At 38.1% G+C, this 22,130-nt stretch overlaps 1 protein-coding gene across 2 annotated transcripts in view; it reads right to left on the reverse strand.

Annotated features, from left to right (window-relative positions):
* Positions 1 to 22,130, reverse strand: part of CFAP299 (cilia and flagella associated protein 299) — a 608,695-nt gene that overhangs the window by 580,806 nt on the left and 5,759 nt on the right. For both annotated transcript variants that reach the window (XM_030313606.1, XM_030313605.1), the window contains exon 2: positions 14,619 to 14,749. In XM_030313606.1, coding sequence (XP_030169466.1) covers positions 14,619 to 14,749 — 131 coding nt within the window. The remainder of the gene's footprint in view (positions 1 to 14,618; positions 14,750 to 22,130) is intronic.

Genomic DNA, 22,130 nt, shown 5'->3' on the forward strand with positions numbered 1-22,130 from the left:
CCTAAGAGGATCAAGGAAAATTCTGCCTCCCCTACACTTCTTAGAACCAGGAATATCTACATTTATGGTCAATGGTTTTGTTGTTCCAGGTGGAATTATATAATGTAAATATTTTCCTCTTGGAATTATCTTCCCAAATCTAGCATACGTTTCAGGCCCTAACCTCAACCTCAGCTTCATTGCATTTTTTCAACGTTCATATTTTATTCTCTCCACCTTTCAAAATCTTATTGCCAAGAGATTCATATTTCCCATGCAAACCACCTCAAATTCTTTTTGTAGGAATGCAGATTTAGACAGCTGATAGATAAAGGAATGTAAAAGGGTAGGGATGAGAAGATGTTGTGAAAGCCGTTTCACAGAAGCATGATGTGGCAACACAGTAATAGAAAATGAGGAAAACTGAAGTTGAGCAATGTGGTGAGACATTGCAATACACCAAGTCAGTCTAAAGAAAAACTGAATTAGCAATGTACAAAAGGAGGGGCAAATGTATGAATGTGGGAGCAAGTATAAACAAGAGTCAACCGTATCCATCGTTAACTGCTTTTTAAAATTGCTTACCAAGTAGACTTAAAATGTAAAGCTTCTAGATTAAAAAAAAATGGTATTTGTGTATGGGGAGCAGACAGACCTGTAAGAGAACAAGAATGGGAGGGTTTTTTTTTTAATTTTATTATTGGTTTGACAACATAATATTAAAGGACAGATATGGAGCTAAAATCCCCGAAGAGAAATCAGGACTGCAGATCTGACTCAGGATAACTGAAAACCTAAAGGTGGTTGAGATGAAAAATAGTGAAATACAAGTGAGGTGAAAATACCAAAGAACTGTCCTTGGGGAGAGATCCAAGGTGGTGAGAAGAAGGAAGCAGAGACTGACTGCAGAGATAGCAGACAACAGCAAACACAGAAGAAAAATGGTAGGTTATAAGGTAATAAAAGTCAAAGGAAGGGAACATTTCAAGAAATCCCAAACTGCTGTTAAAGGCATCTGCAGAGCTCAAACAAATCCACTCAATCTGAGAAGAGAACCTTAAAACTACTTACAAAGGGATTAGGAATGACTACTGAATGCATTAACAAAATTTAAGCCAATAGCTAAATTAAGAACAACCACAAAAACAGAATCTAAATAATACTCTGAAGAAAAGGGCTATGACTTTTTTAAACATGCCAATTTTACTTGCTTTTTAATTCATCATTAGCTGATCTATCATCAGTATTGCATTTTGTCTACATGGTTTTCTCTGTGACTCTATTTAGGTTTATTTTAAGCTCAAAGAGGCTAAGATGTATAACTAAATGTGGCAATAGTGACAATACGTCAAATACAAAAATAATCAGTTCATCTAAGCAATGGGTCTATTTGCTCCCTGAGTTAAAATTAATTGCACTTATGAATATGTTCATATGTGTATTCACCAAAAAAGTAGTAATATACATTTGTTGATAGATAAATAGATAGCTATGATGTTTCTTGAAAAGATCAACAACATCTATAATTACTTGCTTGTTGGAGAGAGGAAGAGAATGAAAAAAGAGGGAGAGAGGGTGAGGGGATGAGAGAGGAAGAGAGGAAAAATTCAGTGTGTAGGTCTCAGTAATTTAAAATATCCAACTAATTGGGGCACCTGGGTGGCTCAGTCGGTTAAGCATCTAACTTCGGCTGAGGTCATGATCTCACAGTCCATGAGTTCAAGCCCTGTGTCGGGCTCTGTGCTGACAGCTTAGAGCCTGAAGCCTGCTTCGGATTCTGTGTCTCCCTCTCTCTCTGCCCCTCCCTGCTCACACTCTGTCGCTCCCTCTCTTAAAAATAAAATAAATATTAAAAAAATATTTTTAAACAATAAAATATCCAACTAATTGATAGTGAGAATTTATTGATATCACATAATTTGTAGTCTCAGCTAATGTCTGTGAAATAATCTTTTGATTTAGTCACACCTTAATTACATGAGAGAAGAGCTCTATCCATTATTTTTGCCATAGATATTAGGAAAATGTTGCATTTGAAATGGTTTCTCAATAACAAGTTCCATACAAGCATTTATTCAGAAGAATTATAATTCTACAATTGTAATTCTAATAAAACTTGAAGCAAAGTCAATTATCTCATAAAAATAAATAAAAAGAATTTAAGAAGAATTTCTGACAGTATTCATGGTTATGTAATTGGATATAGGAATTTAATGAGAAATTGGAAGATATTGCTCTTATAATTAGTAATAAAATATACTGTAATTAATTACACTGTACTTTATGTGCATAAAGTAACAAGGTATCACTTACAGTACTTACTCCTTACAAATCTAAGAGATAGAAATGATCCACCTTTTTTATTTATTTTTTATTTTTTAATGTTTATTTACTTTTGAGAGAGAGAGAGAGAGAGAGAGAGAGAGAGAGAGAGAGATGAGAGAGGAGAGAGAGAGGGAGACACAGAATCTGAAGCAGGCTCCAGGCTCTGAGCTGTCAGCACAGAGCCTGATGGGGTGGGGAGCTTGAACTCATGAACCATGAGATCTTGACCTGAGCCAAAGTTGGATCCTTAACCGACTGAGCCACCCAGGTGCCCCATGATCCATCTTTTAGGTGAAAGCATTGACGATGATCACTTGATCAAGCTCATAATGCAGAAAATGGTAACTGTCAGAACGAAGGCTAAGCCAACAGACTATTAAATGTTAAATTTCAGTCATACGGCAGACACAGAGATGCACTGCTGCTAGAAAAAGAGCAAAAGCATGGGAGAGAGAAAGTGAACCTGACCACCTGGGCACAGATGTGCAGAGACTGCTGACACACCGCATGTGAATCTGAAAACTGAACTCTATACCCAGCAACAAATGTCTTCCAAAAGCAAAGGAAAAATACTTTTCTCAACAAATGATAGGGGAGGAAAATTCACTGCTAGCAGACCTGTACAATAAGGAAGCTTAAAAGAAGTTATCGAGTTAAAACTTCCCTCTCAAATAGAAGTTAGGAGGCACACAAAGAAATGAAAAGTACCAAAAATGATCAAATGAGGATAAATGTAAAAGAATGCATTTCAGGGGTACCTGGGTAGCTCAGTTGGTTAAGCAGCAGAATTTCGTTCAGGTCATGATCTTGCAGTCTGTGAGTTCAAGCCCTGCATCAGGCTCTGTGCTGACAGTTCAGAGCCTGGAGCCTGCTTCGGATTCTGTGTCTCCCCCTCTCTCTGCCCCTCCCCTGCTTATGCTCTCACTCTTGCACACTCGCTCACTCTCTCTCTCTCTCTCTCTCTCTGAAATAAACATTAAAAAAAGAATACATTTCATTTTGAATCACTTAAAAAGATCACAGTCTTATTAACAATGTACTATAGAATTTTCAATGCACTTAGAAGTAAAAACGTATGGCAAAAATAGAACATACATGCGAAGAATGAATGGAACCCGGGCAAAGATCTTTCACACTATGTAAAGGAGTCATAACATTATTTGAATGTAGACTATTAAAAGCTAAAGCTGAATGCTACCAACTCCAGCAAACACTAATTTTTAAAAGAGCAATCACTAAAAAAAGAAAGCTTAAAGAGGTATAAATAAGTCAAGTATGAGGTTAAATGGAATCATTTTTGAAAACTATATTTAAAGGAAGGCCGGAAAAGGTAAAAATCTGACACAGAAACAGCAAGATGATAGACTTAAAACATATATATAATTATGAAAACATAAATCACCCAAATATACCAATTAAAGGCAGTGCTTGAAGACTGAGTTTAAAAAAGCAAGATTCAAATATATGCTGTCCATAAGAAATCCATCTTAAATATATAAATATTGGTAAGTTAAAAGTAAAAGTAGAAAAATATACCATGCAAATACTATTTAAAAACTCAAGTAACTCTGTAAGTATCAGACGATGCAAACTTCAGATAAAGGAATTACTATCAGGGATACAGAGAATAGTAAAAAAGAAATGCTATGGGAGTCATTTCTTGACTTTTATGTCAAGAAAACATAGAAATCATGAAGTGTATGCATCAACACACATAAAGCAAAAACAGATAAAACTGAAAAAATATACAGAAAAATCCATTATTATAGTTGGAGTCGGCAATACTCATTTCTTATTAATTGACAGAGCAAGTAGACAGAAAATCAGTAAGAATACAGAAAGCCTGAAAACACAATCAAGCAAATTGACCTGTCTTTTGTAGAATTTTCCACCTACAACAGCAAAATGTTTTCAAGCGAACCTGGAACAGTCACTGACATAACCCATATTCTGGGGCAAAATAACATATCTCAGTACATTTTAAAAGAATAAAACCATACAGAATATATATTCTCCTTTTATAATAGAATTTAACTAGAAATCAATATCAAAAAGATATTAGAGGGGCACCTGAGTAGCTCAGGTGGTTAAGCGTCTGACTCTTGATTTTCGGTCAGGTCATGATCTCAAGCTTTGTGAGACTGAGCCCCAGTTTGGGCTCTGCAGTGACAGCATGGAGCCTGTTTGGGATTCTCTCTCTCCCTCTCTCTCTGCCTGTGCCCTGCTTGCACGCATGTGCTCTCTCTCTCTCTCTCAAAATGAATAAATAAACTTAGAAAAAAAAAGATACTTAGAAAAGCTATAATATTTGGAAGTTAAACAAATTCAAAATAACTGGGTCGCAAAGGAAATTTTAAAATCTTTTGAATTGAATGAAAATCAAAACAAACATCAAAATTGTTGAAATGTAGCTGAAATAGTAACAAGAAGAAAATATATAGCATTAAACTTTACATTAGAAAATAAGAAAGGTCTAACATCAATATCTAAGATTCCACCTAAGACCCGAGAAAAAGAAAAAAACTAAACCGAATGCAATCTGAGGTAATACAGAGCAGAAACCAATGAAATAGAAAAGAGAAAAATACTAGAGAAAATCATTCAAGTTCAAAAGCTAGTTCTTTGAAAAAATTAGTAAACTTCCATATAGTTAAATTAGGATCAACTTACTAACATGAGGAATGAAAGAGGGAACATCCTTACAGATTCTACATATATTAAAATGATATAACAAAAATGATATAAAAATATGAAATTTTTGTGCCTGTATGTCTGATACACAAATGTAGTGAAAAATTTACGTGAAAAATACAAACTACAAAATCTTACTCCAAAAGAAATAAGTAACCAGAACTTCCCTATTATCTACAAGAAATTAAATTTGTAGTTAACAGGCTTCTCATAAAGAAAATGTCAGGGACAGGTTTCACTGGTAACTGCTATCAAACAATTAAGGAAGAAATAATATCAGCTCTACATATTATTTCCAGAATATTTGAAAGATAAGTAAAACTTCCCAAGGCACTTTATGGGACCAAAACTACCTCAATACAAAATGAAGAAAACACATTTACAAGGGGAAAAAAAAAAAAAAAACTGAAGACAATCATCCTTCACAAAAATGGAAGCAAACATCCTATTGGCAAGTAGAATCCAACAATACATACATGGTATGGTAAATTTAACCCAGAAATGCAAGGGTAATTAAACCATAAAATTAATCAATGTAATTGACTTTAGCAACAGACTAAAAGTGAAAGCCATAATATCATTTCAATAAATAGAAAAACATCACTTGAAAAAATCTGACTTTTGTTTATCATAAAAAAAAAACCCTCTTAGCAAAGTAGAAGTAGAATTTCTTCACCCTAATAAATATCATCTACAAAAAACCTATAGCCAACATAATAGTTAATAATGAAAGAGAAAATGTTTCTTAGGGTTGGGGAAAAAGTAAAGATGTCTATTCTTTCTACTTTTATTAAGCATTATCTTCCAGCCTTTACGTAGTACATGAAGGAGAGGGGAAAAAAGCATACAAAAAGAGAAGTAAAAGTTTTTATTGATGTTCTTCTACAAAAAAAGATCACACACAAAAAAATGCTACTAGACATAGTAAGTTGAAGAAAGTTATGACACAAGGTCACTACAGAAAATCCATTTCACTTTTATATATTATATATAGCCAATTGGAAACTAACATTTAAAAGACAATACCATTTAAAATAGCATGACAAAGATGAAATTCGAAGGATTAAATCTAATAAAACATGTACAAGATTTATACATAGAAAACTACAGAATACTTCAGAGAGAAATAACCAAGATCTGAATAAATGGAAGTTATACAGTGTTCATATGTCAGAAAACCCAATATGTTAACATATTATTCTCCCCAAATTTATCTACAGATTCAGATAATATATTGGTTGGTCTATTTGTACAATTTGACAAGATTATTCTAAACTTTACATGGAAACCCAAAGGACCTAGAATTCAAAACAAGTGTGTTTTTTTTTTTTTAATATTTTTATTTATTTTTGAGAGAGAGAGTGAGGGAGAGGCAGGCAGAGGATCTGAAGCAGGCTCTGTACTGATAGCAGAGAGCCTGACACGGGGCTCGAACTCATGAACCACGAGATCATGACTTGAGCTGAACTCAGACACTGAACAAATGAGCCACCCAGGCACCCCTCAAAACAAGTTTTAAAAAGAAGAACCAGAGGGGCGCCTGGGTGACTCAGTCCATCGAGCGTCTGACTCTTGATTCTGGCTTAGGTTACGATCCCAACGTCATGGGATTGAACCCTGCATTGGGCTCCATGCTGACTGTGGGGCTTGCTTGAGATATATTCTTTCTCTCCCTCTCCCTTTCTCTCTCTCTCTCTCTCTCTCTCTCTAAAGAAAAACAAAAAAGAACAAGATTGGAGGACTCGTATTACCTGATGCAACATGATAATGTGTTATTTGCACAATGATGGACACATATAGGTCCACGGAATAGGATAGAAAATCCATTAGAAATAGACTCATACATACAGTCAATTGATTATTGGCAAAGGTGTCTTCAAAATCCAATGGAGAAAGGATAGCCTTTCAACAAATACTGCTGACAACCGGAAATCCAAATTTAAAAACAAAACAAACAAAAATCTTTGACTCTTACCTTGCAAAACATAACAAAAAAAAAAATCGCAAGGAATTATATACCTAAAGGTAACACCTAAAATTCTAAGAGTCCTAGAATAAAATAAAGGAAAATATTTATGACCTTATAATATGCAAGTAATTCTTCGGGCATACAAAATAAAACTAAATGATTAAAAAAAACGGTAAGCTGCACTTAATCAAAATTAAAATCTTCTACTGTTTGCAAAATACCATTAAGGAAAAATATGCACAAAAAGATAAAAGAAAACATTTACAAAATGTATATTTGCCAAAGAACTTATAACCAGAATATATAAAGAGCAATTATAATCAATAATAAGAAGACATTTCACCCAAGAAGAGATATGTACGGCAAAGGAGCACATGGAAAGATGTGCAACACTCTTAGTAAGGAACAATACCCCAAAACTGTAATCAGAAACCATTACACCCACTACTTATTAAACTGACAATACCACGTGTGTTATCAAAGAAGTGGGACAAGTGGAGCTCTCAGACATTGCTAGTGGGAACATAAAATGATACTTTGGAAAGTAGTTTGAAAGTTTTTTATAAAATTAAATAGACACCTGCCATATGAATCAGCCATTCCACTCTTGGGCACTTACCTAAGATAAATGGAAATATGTGTTCTTACAAAGACCTATTTGTGAATATTTACAGCAGGTTTGTCAGAAAAGCCTAAAACTAGAAACAACTAACTATCCATCACTGGAGAATGGATGGATACACATATTGTTGTCCATCCATAAAAAAGAATACTACTTATTAATAAACAAAAAGAAAGATACATGCAACTCCCTGGTCTCAAAAACCTTAGTGAAAAAAAAATGGCTACACACTATATGATTCTATTTGATATGACATTCTGGAAAAGGCAAAACTCTAAGGATAGAAATCAGAGGAGCAGCTGTCAGGGACTGGGAGGAGGGCATAAATACAAAGGGGTATGAGGAAACTTTTGGGGGTGATGAAGACTGTCGTGAGAGTCTCACTACTGTATATGTTTGTCACAACTCATCACATTAAAAAATGTAAAAACACCAATACATCCAACTTTCACAAATGAATTGTAAAATTAAAGGACTTGCTTCCTGAAAGGAATTCAAGAAATATGGATAGCTGATTGCTTCCAGTTAATTTTTTTGGTTAGCCTCAACAAATAAGTAGATGTCATGCTGTTCTCAGGGTGGCCTCCACAGACAATGGTTCGAAGATCAAACAGTCTCCACCAAATGTGGGACCTCTCTAACAGGTGATCTGCTGGGCAAACATTCCACTGATGTGACAGAGTCTCTGCCAGGTGAGCATTAAGGTCTAACACCTCTCTGGTCTAATCTTGCTTCCACCTTTTCTTTTTATTACCTCCCAGTTAACCTTTTGAATTCTTAACTCCACCTTTGGGCCTGCTTCCTACAAAGATAAGTCTCTGTCAGACTTTACCTGGAATAGCCTGAGGAAGCAGGCAGTGATATGGGGAATGGGGACCGTATCTCTCACCATGAGCCCTTTAACAAGGAGATCCACAGCCCTGGAGGTATTTTCAGACAACCCCAGCACAAGGTAGTGATCCAACTGTTAAAAAGTTCATTCACATGTGGAAAACTGGGATGCTGTATAATTTAAGTGAAATGCCCTAGCCAACGGGATGATTCAGGTATCTGACATGTATGGGGAATGATAAATATGAAAATAATGCAATTACAAATACTTGTTGCTAAATTGCATTGATGCCCTAAAGGTTGATAATGCAAAGTGGAGGGCAATTAACCAACAACTGTAACAAAATAAAAAAGCCACAGAGTTTCTTTGCTAGCTTACAAAGAAGTCCTCACCTCAGGCAGGGGGCAAGCAGAACATGAATCAAGCAGGGGATTTGATAGTCACAATGGCTCAAGTCCAAAGACAGTGGGACATTTAGCAGGGGCAGGTCTATACACCAAAATCAGAGTTCTGATTGAGTAACCCAGGATTCTGACACATGGGATGCGAACAACTGAGTAGAGGTTCCTGAAGATTCCGACCTCCCCAGACCTCTTCTGAGCCTGAAGAAGTGATCTCAACCTCTCCATTAAGAGCTATCACACTCCTACCACCAGCAGCAGCAAAGTAAAAGGAAAATACAGAGGTCTTTCTCCCATGGAACAACGTGTGTCTACCTCAGGAAGTGTCTCCAATTCTACTTCTGGTCACCAGGTCTATAAAAGATTAGGTCACAGCCAGGGACATGTTAGGTCTGATAAGAGAGGAAAGGGGAATTACCTGAAAGGAGCCACAAGACCTAGATAGCACCTACAAGCAGGACTGGGGAGAGGAATCTAGACCAGAAAAGCCAGAAATAAAACTGAATATATCAGCATTTGTTGACTTGTGGCACTCTCTCAGACCACAGGACATGGCATTTTGACAAGGACCCCAGAAAATGGTGCAAACTCACTGGCTCCAAAAAAACTAGAAACAAGCAATGACCTACACTGACTATGGTTGAAATGCCCACATTGCATAGAGAATTCTGAGGAAAGGTTAAAGGCTCAGGAAAGTGAGCATGCTAGAATAGACATATTATCTGAGGCCAGAAGATGCATCAAAGGATTATGGTCCATGGAAGGATTCAGTCACCAAGGTCATCAGAAATACACTGGTCAGAATAGAACCAAACTCACTAAAAAAGAGATTCAGTGGCTCTCCTCTGCGGGCCAGGGTGAATGTAAAGAGCCTGTCATAAATGTTGACTTGCTAAAAGGAGTGGGAATAACAGTGCCTTAAACTACTAAATATACCCCAAGAACCCAATACTCAACCTGTGTTGCAAACAGTTAAGGTCCGTCTCTCCATCACCTGTGGAAATAAACTGACCTTCTCTGGGCACCTGGGTGGCTCAGTCGGTGTAGGGTCCAACTCTTGATTTCGGCTCAGGTCATGATCTCATGGTTAGTGAGGTCAAGCCCCATGTCAGGCTCTGTGCTGCCAGTGAGGAGCCTCCTGGGGATATTCTCCCTCTCCCTCTCTCTCTCTCTCCCTCTCTCTCTCTCCCCTCTGTCCTTTCCCCACTTGTGCGTGCCCATGTGCACTCTCTGTCTCAAAATAGATATTTATTTCAATAAAAAATAAATAAACTAAACTTCTCACTACAAATGGAAATTCTCCAGAACTTATGATGGGAATGCCTCATTAATATACCATGGCCACACCCTGGAGAGCAGAACATTCAGTCTCGACAAAAAGTTCACCAACTAAACTATACCCATTCCTTCTTCACAACATTTAAAGCCTCTGCCTTATGGCCACTATACCAGCTGCCATGAATCTCAGTGCAGGACAGATGAGAGACGATGTTTACATGATAATAAAGCAGAGATGGTTTTGAAGCAAAGATTGTGGGAACTAGGCAGAATGAAAAACCCACTCACTACCACACCACCCCAGAAAGTGTAGAAACAAGTGGCCTCTAGCTGGCAGGGCTTTAGGGGGAAAAGTCTCAGCAAGAGAACAGATGCATGTTAAGACAAAGAGGTAGAGAGAAAGATCTGTGAAGAACGGGAGTTTGTCACCAGATTGAGTTTGTCACAGGATGTGTCCATCTCCACATACTTCTTTGCCTGGTTAATTCCTACTTATCCTTTAAGAGTGAAGTTAGCCGTCATGCCTTCCGAAGAGCTTGCCCTGTTCTTCCCATCCACCAAATCTTGACTTAGTGCCGCTTCAGGGTGTCACCACAGCGCCTCTGACGGAATGCATTATTTTCTGTCCTATTTGTTTTTATTGAGCCACAATTCACATGCCATAAAATTCAAACTTTTAAGGTGTGCAATTCAATGTCTTCAGTGCATTTACAAAGCTGTGCAATCATCTCCAGTATCTAAGTCTGGAACATTTTATCAACCCCAAAAGAAAACTCATACCTATTAGCAGTCATTTCCCATTCACCCTTCCTTCCAGCCCTTGGCAACTACAAGTCTCCCTCTGTCTATGCATTTTATGCAATTACCTACTTTGGACACTTTATGTAAATGGAACTACACAGTATATAGTCTTTTTCTCTCACTTCTTTCACTTAGCCTGATGTCTTCAAGGTTTATCTTTGTTGTAGCATGTAACAATATGTACTTCACTCCTTTGTATGGCTGAATAATATCCCATTGTATCTATATGCCAATTTTTTTTTTTTTTTTTACCCATTGATCAGGTGATGGACATTTGGATTATTTCCACTATTTTTAAAATTTTTTTTTTGTAACTTCTATTTATTTTTGAGAGACAGAGCATGCATGAATGGGGGAGAAGCAGAAAGAGGAGGAGACACAGAATCCAAAGCAGGCTCCAGGCTCCAAGCTGTTAGCACAGAGCCCAAAATGGGACTCGAACCCATAAACTGTGAGATCATGACCTGAGCCGAAGTTGGACGCTTAACCACCTGAGCCACCCAGGCGTCCCAGGATTATTTCCACTTTATGGTGACTATGACTAATGCTGCTATGAACATTAGTGAACAAGTTTTTAAGTGGACCTAGGTTTTCAATCCCCTTGGGGAGACGCCTAGGAAAGGAATTGCTGGGTCATATGGTAACTCTGTGTGTAACATTTTAAAGAGCCCCCAAACTGTTTTCTGTTTCACAGTCCCACCAGCGATGTAATCATCTCTCATTTATCTAGTGCTCAAATTTCTTAAGGGCAGGGATTGTCCTATGTTCTATCATATCCCCAGCATTTAGCACAGTGCCTAATGCAATATAGTTGTGTTATGAGTATTTATAAAGTGAATGAGTAAATAAAAAGCCCAGAATAATTTTTTTTTTTACCTTATGCCCTCTTTTGGAGAAATCCTTATCAAAATACCCCTGCATCACAGTGCTCCCTCCCAATATCTAACTTTCTTCTCTCTAGACTCCCCCTCTGAAACTAATCAAAGTAAATAACTTACTTTTAGGTGCCATCACTTGTTTTTTTTGTTTTGTTTTGAGAGAAAGTGTGTGAGGGAGAGGGACAGAGAGAGAGGAAATAGAATCCCAATTAGGCTCCACACTGACAGCATGACCCCATGACCCCAAGATCATGACCTGAACTGAAATCAAGAGTAGGACACTCAACCAACTGAGCCACCCAGGTACCCCACCATGGGTGCTCTATGATTACCAGACCAGAGGATTGGGATCTACGTGGGACTCCTCACCTGCACATTAGATAAGTTAATATAAGGTAATCTGATAGTAGAATCAAGCGTTTCCATGTTGGCACCAATTGGCAGACGGTCAGATGTTCATGTGTATTTTTCAAAGTGATTCTCCAGCAAATCTAGGCCCAGGGCATATTTGGCTCTAGGTCACCCTCTGCTGGCCCTGCTGTCAAGAAACTACAATAGACCTGGGAGGGAAAGGAGCAAAGTGACTCCCAGATGGGGCAAGAGGCAACATATGGGGCCCATCCCATTACAAAATCACTCAGAGAAGATTTGCAGATGAAAGGCCTTGGGATTCTAGCAACACTGGGTGGGGATTAGCCTCCCATGGTGGGTACTTAAGCAGCCTGATGACTTTCAGTTCTGGCCAGTTAAAGAGACTATTGCATGGAGTAAATACTCACTTTGATCCTCAAACACAAAATGGACATGTACACTTGCACTTTAACCGTGGCCCACTCCTCTTACTATGAAATAGGGCACAACTCTAATAAAATATGAATATATTTTAATTCCTTATAAAATCTCACAAAACTCTGTCCACTTTTGCTCCTGATAAACATTTACTGATACAGAAAGAGAAGACTCCCCTGGTAGTCTATATAAGACACATCACATTGTACACAAATACTTGGCATCATTTCAAATTTTTAAGAATAGAAGTCCTGCGTAACGATGTTGAATAAATTATCGAACTTTTATGTAAATTACCTGTGGTAAACAGAATGCCCACCTCCCAGGATGCCCATGCCCTAATTCCTAAAGACTGTGAACATGTTACATTACATGGAAAAAGGGACTTTGCAGAGGTAATGAAGGTTATAGACCCTAAAACAGGGATATTATCAGGATAATCTAGATGAACCCAGTATGACCACATAAGCCCCTAAAAGGAGAGATTTTTCTCTGGTTGCAATAAGGAAAGATGCTGCAGAAGGAGAACTCAGAGAGATTTGAAGGGCAAGAGAATCTTGACCTCCTCTTGCTGGAAGGGGACCATACAGAAAGCATGAGGAGCAATGTGGGCAGCCTGTAGGACCCCACAGCCCAGCCCCCAAAAGACCAGCCCCCAGAATGACAGCTGACAAAGAAATGGGGGTCTCAGGGTTCCATAGTCACAAGGAACTGAATTCGGCCAACAACCTGAATGCGTCTGGAAGCAGATTCATCTTCAGAGCCTCCAGAAGAGGGCTCAGTCCAGCAAACACCAGGATTTCAACCGTGTGATGTACTGACCAGAGAACCCAGCTGAGCCACTGTACTCTTGACTTCTGACCCACAGAACACTATGAATAAAAACATTTGTGTTGTTTCAAGCCACTAAGCTTGTAGTAATGTGTTATGGCAGCATCAGATAACTAATACATTACCAGATGTCGATATATTAAATCCCAATATTCTATGGTAATGAAACACAGTAACTACTAGAACAATCAATTAAAATCGCACACTCCTGGAACTAGTTCATGTTCCACTCCCAAGCGTTATGTGCTATAATAAACACATGAGAAATTTCTACTCATAATTTTGGGGTAGTTTAAAATTATACTTAAGAATAATACACCAATTCCTAAGTAATTGTCCTCTCCAACATTTACAACATTAGCATTCATTTTTAAAAGGTAAATAGATAATTGCTTTGTCACATCTTTTTTATTTTATTCTTTTTTTGAGAGAGAGGGAGAGAGACAGAACATGTGCGCAGAGGAGGGAGGGAGAGACAGAGAGAGAGAGAGAGAGAGAGAGAGAGAGAGAAGAGAGAGAGAGAGAGAGAGAGAGAGAGAGAATCTTATGCAGGCTCCACACCCAGCACAGAGGCCCACATGGGACTCAATCTCATGAGCCTGAGATCATGACCTGCGCCAAAATCAAGAGTCGAACGCTTAACCAACTGAGGCACCCAAGTGTCCTGCTTTGTCACATCTTTCAAATTAGCTTATCAGTTGATATAGTTCACTTTAGGTGTACATCTCTTTTATAATATGTTTAATATACTTAATTAGATTCCTATTTTATGTAACTATATATTAGTCACATTAACAAAAGCCAGAGACCGTTAATAAAGTTGAATGAATCAATGTTCACAAAAATGTAACAACATAAATGATGCCAAAGATGTAAAGGTCTCAAAAGTACAAAGAATTCTAAAACAAAAGTCACTCATATTCTTTACCATATAAATACATAAAGCCTATAACACTGCCTTACTTTTTAACAAGACTTTCAGTATAATGACTGTATTTTGGGACTTCTACTTCTTAAGTTAGTAGCTCAAAGCTACATGTGGCTTCCTGCAAGCATGTCACAGTTCCTTCAGTCCCTGGTCTGCAGAGCACATGCTGAGGATATTCTCAGTTCTACCTGCTCCGGCCCATGTTCCTAAATGACAACAATGCCAGCGAGATTGGGCTTTTACAGAGACTCTACAATACAATATAAAACCCAGGTTGGAAACACAGACACTTACTTTTTCTGAGTTCTTTCAGCCAGCCTTGCAATCTCTATAGCTGCCTTCCTTGCTTCAAAATCTTCCCTTTTCACCACCTCTCCGGTCCCCCGGTAGCCTAGCTCCACCAACTGGCGAGCCAGGCCTTCATCCTAAAGAGAAAAATCAGTTGTAAGATTTGTGCACGAATTAGACATCTTATTTTATTCGATATATGCTGAATAAAGGAAAAAATCAGAATTATTTTAAAATGAGACATATTAGATATGAAAACTCAGAATCCTTTCTAACAATACTTTCATAAACATCTGATTTGTCATCCTTTTCCCACAGATGTAAGATGAAGAGGAAAAAAAAAAGGAAATAACATCAGTCACTAGATTTTCTCTAAAGGATTGGAGGACAAAAGTCTGTTGTGTTTTTAATCCATTTACAAGAGCAGCTGTAGGTAATTAATAGAGTATCTTTAAAACAATAAAACTGGAGACAATAGTACTCATACAAGAAAGACTTTTTTAATAACCAATTGCACAAAAAGAGAATTGGGTTGCTCTCATAAAGTTCAACATTTTAGAGACTTCCTTCCTTGAGGTCAATGAACTGATGACACAGAGCATTAAAACTTCAAATACAAAATAAAGAGCAGATGAATTTCCTATTTAACTGGAAAGATATTGTTTCCATATAATGTTGGTACCAATAAAAACAGAAAACTAGAAACCCAAGAAGATGGCAACAAAAAAGCTTCACGCTGAAAAAAGTTTCCCCACAATCCTTTAGGCCTTTTATATTATAGCTACTTGAAAAAACGTTCCACACATTTGTGTCACTTGCATAGCGTTTTCAAAAACGAATAAATATTATTTCCCTATTATCTGAAGAGGTGTCATCTTACATTAGGTTGCTGATATAAGGACTAAAGTATTACATTTCAATATGTATACATTAATAATATTCTTTATATCGGGGCACCTGGGTGGCTCAGTCGGTTGAGCGTCTGACTTCAGCTTGGGATATGATCTCAGGGTTCATGAGTTCGAGCACCATGTCGGGCTCTGTGCTGACAGCTCAGAGTCTGGAGCCTGCTCCGGATTCTGTGTCTCCCTCTCTCTCTCTGCCCCTCTCCCACTTACTCTGTCTCTCTTTCTCTCAAAAATAAATAAAAACATTGAAAATTTAAAAAAAAATAATGTTCCTTATATCATCTTAGTTAAATGTGACATAGCTGAACTATAGTGAAAACAGCATAGATAGATAGATAGATAGATAGATAGATATGTATGTATCTTTTTGTAACAGACACTTATTGAATACATCACTGTTGAATGAAAGAACCATCTGACAGGATTAAATGAGAAAACTTAAGATGCCTGGTTAATAATCTGTTCACCCCTCAGGGGCTGTTTTAAAGTTCCAACTATTGGGAAGAAAAAATTTAGACACTACCAACCTAGAAAACTTGCTACTGTCCTTTGCTAAACATTAAAAGCAAATACAGTTGACCCTCAAACAACAAAGGATGAACTGTGCAGGTTCACTTATACACATATTTTTTTCAATAAATATATTGGAAAATTCTTTGTAGATCTGCAATAATTTGAAAAAATTCACAAATGAATCATGTAGACTAGAAATAATGAAAGAATCAAGAAAAAGTTACATGTGTCATAAATGCATAAAATATAGCGACATACTGGTCTATTTTATCATTTACTACCATAAAACATACACAAATCTATTGCTAAAAGCTAAAATGTATCAACACTTACAGACTGTACACTATCTTCTCATTTGTCATGTCTGGTGTTAGTAACACATATCAACAGTGTTCTGTATTCTGTAAGACAATATTGATGTAGGTACCAACAGACAATTCATCTTGTAAACAGTTGAGGTAAACTTATGGTTTGGATACATACCATACTGTAAGTGTATTTTCTCTTCTCTGCTGTTCTTGACATTCTTTTCTCTAACTTACTTGATTGTAAAAATAAAGCATATGATACATATGACATACAAAATATGTACATGTGTATGTATGTTTAAGTTCTCTGTTCAACTGTTTATGTTCTCAGTAAGGCTTCCAGTCAACAGTAGGCTATTGGTAACATTTTGGGGGACTCAAAAGTTATATACAGATTTTCGACTGCACGGAGTTTGGTGCCTCTAACCTTTTTGCTGTTCAAAGGTCAACTGTAGTGAACTCTGTGTAGTAATGAAGATACGTCTGCCAAGCTAATATAGCCCAAAGCACCAGATCTTGGGAGGGTTATTTGTCTTTTTTCTGACTTGTTCCCTGCTTATTATATGTGTTATTTTTAAGCTCTTTAGTGTGAACCACAAAAACTAAGCAAATGACTCCACCTAGTGGAATTAATATTTAATAGAAACAAAAAAAGCCAATGATTTTAGATGTGATTTACAAAAGAGATGATTTGAGTATAAGTTTGCATAAATCTGTTACTAAACGTGGGCGTATGGGAAGAATTCTCAGCTAAACTCTGTGAGACTGTGGGGGTTTTCCAGAAGAATATCAATGGCTTGTGATCAACACAGTATTTTACATAATAAAGACCATTAAAAAGTTGTTGTATTAATTTCATATATTGGAGTGAATTGTGCATTTCTGTGTGCCTTACCTGGGCCACACAAAATGATCTGGGTAGTTCTACACTCATCTATGTTAATTTATATTGTAACAAGAAACAAGATCTACTGAGAAAAAAAGGAGAAAGCTCAAGTTGGTTGCCTCACCAACCATTACCACTAGTAGAATCATAAGTCATCTGTCCACTTTATTTTTTTAAATGTTTATTTTTGATAAAGAGAGAGACAGTGTGAGTGGGGGAGGAGCAGAGAGAAGGAAACACAGAATCTGAAGCAGGTTCCAGACTCTGAGCTGTCAGCACAGAGCCCCACACAGGGCTCAAACCCACAAACCGCGAAATCATGACCTGAACCAGTCTGACGCTCAACCGACTGAGCCACCACCCAGACGCCCCCATCTGTCCACTTTAAATGGTCAATTATCTTTAAAGAGACAAAATACTAAAATATTTTTACTTATTCACATATTAAGCGTTTCTGGTGCTTTTCATTCCTTTGTGTAGATCCAAGTTTCTTACTGATATGATTTTCCTTCTACCTAAAAAACTTTGACATTTTTTGCAGTGTGGGTCTGCTAATAAATTATCTTGGCTATTGTTTGACTGAAAAAAATATATTTCACCTTCATTTTTGAAAGAAATTTTTGCTAGATTAGTGTTCCAGGTTGACTTTTGACTTTTCAACACTTTAAAGATGTCATCCCATTGTCCCAAGCCTTGTATTACCTCTGAGAGGTACTTTATTTTACATAACGTATCCCTTCATTTTAAATTCCTTTAAGATCTCTTTATCACTGGTTTTCAACAATTAAGATAGCCCTTGGATTGGTTTCTCTGTGTTTATTCCACTTGGAACGCATCATCTTCCTTGGCTCTATGGATTTACACTTTTCACAAAATTTGGAAACTTTTTAGCCATTATTTTTCCAAATATAGTTTATCCCCTACTTCCCTCTGATTCCTCTGGGATTCCACTTACATTTATTTGGAAGGGCAAAAAGATGATAATTTTTTATAAAACTCTAATGGTTTTGACTATAACAGTTCATCTTAGTAAAAATACGTGATTAGCCATGATAATCCAAGTATATAAATATGGCAATAATCTTTTTTTAAGTTTATTTATTTTGAGAGAGATAAAGTATGAGTGGGGGAGGGGCAGAGAGAGAGAGGGAGACAGAGGGAGAGACAGGGAGAGAGAGAGAATCCCAAGCAGACTCTGTAGTGTCAGTGCAGAGCCCACTGCCTTGAACTTACCAACCATGAAGTCATAACCTGAGCTGAAGTCAGATGCTTAACCAACTGAGCCACCCAGGTGCCTCAAGGCAGTGATCTTTTATTAATTGTCAATGTTCTTTGCTCATGTGATCATAAGTCATTATTTCTGGATGCTAGCAGTTTGGAGAGAGCTAGCTATGAGGAGGAGTAGTGCAAAACAGAATCCAGAGATGGCTTGCCCTTACGGAGAAGGCTTCCTTACTATACATGAACTGCAAAACAACTTGTGGCAGAGCAGAGGGCAGCAATTAAGTCTGTGGAAGACTTAATTCTGACTGGATGACTATTCTCCTGGAACAAATTTTAGACATCTCTCAGCTGCTGGGAGGGACACCTGGTCCCGAGGACGTACAATGGAATGGTGCCTTCCAGCTGATGCTGTGGCCTTGGACCTTGGCAGAGTTGGACTGGGACGGCAGGGTTCCATCCACCCCAGAAGTCCACAATACTGCTCAGGGTCCTACCTATTCCTAGAAGGCTACAGATGTGTGGCCTGGCATGCACAATTCACTACTGTAAGAGCCTTGGGGCTGTACTGTCCCCAGTCTTGGGCCAGAGCCCACTGCCACCCCCAGCCTGGCTGTCCCCCTGAGGCAAAGCACCTCTTATACTGTTCCTCTAGTGGGGTGAGGGGTAGATGAAGACTGGGATTTGGTGTCAGGTGGCAAGAGCTAGACTCTGAACAGGTGAGTCTGGAACAAGGGGAAGCCGGCGTCTGGGGTGCCGAGGTGTTTCTCATCCAAGAAAGGAAGGAGGACGGGAAGGAGGAAAAAGAAAGGAAAGAAAAGGAAGGGAAGAGAAGAAAGGAGGAAGGGAGGGGAGGAGGAAGAAAGAAAAGGAAGGGAAGGGAGAGGAGAGGAGAGAAGGGAAGGGGAGGGGAGGGGAGGGGAGGGGAGGGGAGGGGAGGGAAGGGAGGGAAGGGAGGGAAGGGAAAGGAAAGGAGGGGAGAGAGGAAGGGGGGTAGGCAATGAGGGAGGCAGGAAGAAAGGAATGCAGGAAGGGAGGGAGGGTGGCTTGGTTTATGGCCACCCTTGACATTGTCCTGAGAGTACTGAGGCTCCCTTCACTTTTGTGTCTTTTGTTATTATGTTATTTACTGCTGGAGAAAAGAGTTATTATTGTAGTTCAATCTTAGATTTCTTCACTAAACTCACTGATTTGTTCTAATAGGGTTCCAGTTAATTTTCTTGTATTCTTTGTATCATGGCAGATAATCATACTACCTTTATAATAATAATATTCTGACTCCTTCTTCCAAGTATTTATGATACTTTCCTTTCATTGTAGCATTGCCACAGCCAGATCACCAATAAAAAGTTAAGAGTACTCGCAACCATTTTTATCATGTTTCTATTCCCATGCTAAACTTTGAAATGTTTAACCACTGAATATGAGGTTTACAAGTGTTTGCTGTATACTCTCCATCAAGTTATGAGGAAGTCTGAAATTTTATCCTATGCTTTTTATGCATCTATAGAAGTTATAGTTTTTCTTTTTAATGTCATGAGTTCATCCTTGCACTCCTATGATAAATCACACTAACCTTACTCTGATCTATTATTTCTTAACATATTCTTGGATTCATTTTATATTGCTTTTCATCCAGTTTATAAGGGAAATTAGTCTTTAGCTTTCTACTTTGTGCTATCCTTTCTGAATTGATGTCAGTATAATGCAAGTCCTAAACAATTATTTAAGAAAAGTACACCCTTGGGACACTTGGGTGGCTTAGTCAATTAAGCATCCATCTCTTGGTTTCAGCTCAGGTCATGATCTCATGGTTCGTGAGATCGAGCTCTGCGTCAGGCTCTGCCATCAGAGCCCGGAGCCTCCTTGGGATTCTCTCTCTCCCTCTCTCTCTCTGCCCCTCCTCCACTCACGCATGCTCATGCTTTCTCGATAGACAAATTTAAAAAAAAAAAAAAAAGAAAATTATATCCCTCACTTTTTTAGTGTTAATTATACAAGTCAGATATAAATACATTCTCCCTGTGAAAAGTTAAAAATGGCAGATGCAGTGAATTTGTATTCTGTCAACTTGGCTAAGCAGAAACTCAGTTTCCCATAATTTCCTCTCCTTTGGTATGTACAGGTTAGTTTGGGCCATAAAAGACGTCTGCAATAGATTTGGAAGGCACAAGAAGCAACCGTGTTGTTCTAGTTCCCACAAGCTCTTCTTCAGCTTCTCCAACTCCTGGGCCATGTTTAGCTCCATAACTGAAGATGCCAGCCTCTCCTGTAGGTCACCCCCACACCACAACTGACGGCCTGCTACAAGTTCTAGTTCATCCTTGCAGGTCTCTCCGTTTGCCCCTGTTCCCCCCCGTTTCTCATGTGCCTTTGCTTCCGGGCTGTGTGTCCTAGTGATTTCAGGCTTCAGCACCAGACACCAAAGAAACAGCCCTTCACTCACCGTTTGAACAGTTCTCTTAACTGTATAAGGTCAAATCTCGGCACAAAATCATCTATGTGAACACACACACACCTATACGTATATGTATTGTGTAAGTGTGCATGCATGCGTGCCTGTGCGTGTGTTCTGCTTCTCTGACTGAACCCTGAACCACAATCAGCTGCTGGCAATGATTCCAGAGGAAGAAGAATTGAAGGATGGGCTTTCTGATTAGTTCTGGGTGATCTGGCACAGGATCTCTGATCTCATTAAAGGCATTAAAGGCCCTGTTCCCAGTGTGAAGGAGTCCAATGCAGTCCCTGGGATGCAGAGGCAAAAAGATACCTGCCATGAAGACGAGGCTTTGGGTAACCAAGTGTTTGCTGCCATCTCTGCTGCCGGAGGACATTTTACTGGCAATAAGAAACACGACGGGGTTGGTTGCCTCTCAGTTTGCTGAGGGCATTGGGGAAAAATGAGCTCAGGACTTGGGATTAGCCAGACACTTGGTAGCAAGTCAGTTAAGGGGGAAACATTTGGTATAGTTTCATGATTAAAAAAAAAAAAAAATTCCCATAAGTGACAGTCTGCTATATATATGCAACTTTTCATATAATTATTACGCTTAGTATCTATATAAGAATTCTCTCTGTTAAATTTGCTCATTGTTCTGTAAGATTTTATCTATTTCTTATTGATTCACGGGCCTTTACTCTAGATAGTAGGTCCTGGTTGATTATACATTTTGCAAATACTTATTTGCAAGTAATTGCTTGCCTTTTGACTTATTTATGACATATTTTGTCATGGAGTTTTAAATTTTTGGCAAGGAAATTATATAACAAACCTTAATAAAATATAGAGAAAATAATTCCATCCATGTATTTACTAGGGAAAAAACAAGTTTGAAAATGAACAGCTAACCATTCTACTTCAAGAAAGTAGAGAAAGAATAGCAAAGGCAACTAAATAATATAGAAGTAAAGAATTAACAAAAACGACAGGAAAAATAAAATTGAAATTAAAATATATAAATCCAGTAAGCTTTGATTGCTTAATGAAAGTCAAGAGCCTATCCTTTTAAAAGACTAATAACATGGATAACATTTGGCAAGATTGATGGTAGAAATAAAGAACATGCAAACAATTTTAAAAATCAGAAAAGATGGGGCGCCAGGGTGGCTCAGTCGGTTGAGTGTCTGACTTCAGCTCAGGTCATGATCTCACAGCTCATGAGTTCGAGCCCCGCATAGGGCT

The sequence above is a fragment of the Lynx canadensis genome, chromosome B1 (genome assembly GCF_007474595.2).
Source record: "Lynx canadensis isolate LIC74 chromosome B1, mLynCan4.pri.v2, whole genome shotgun sequence".
NCBI lineage: Eukaryota > Metazoa > Chordata > Mammalia > Carnivora > Felidae > Lynx > Lynx canadensis.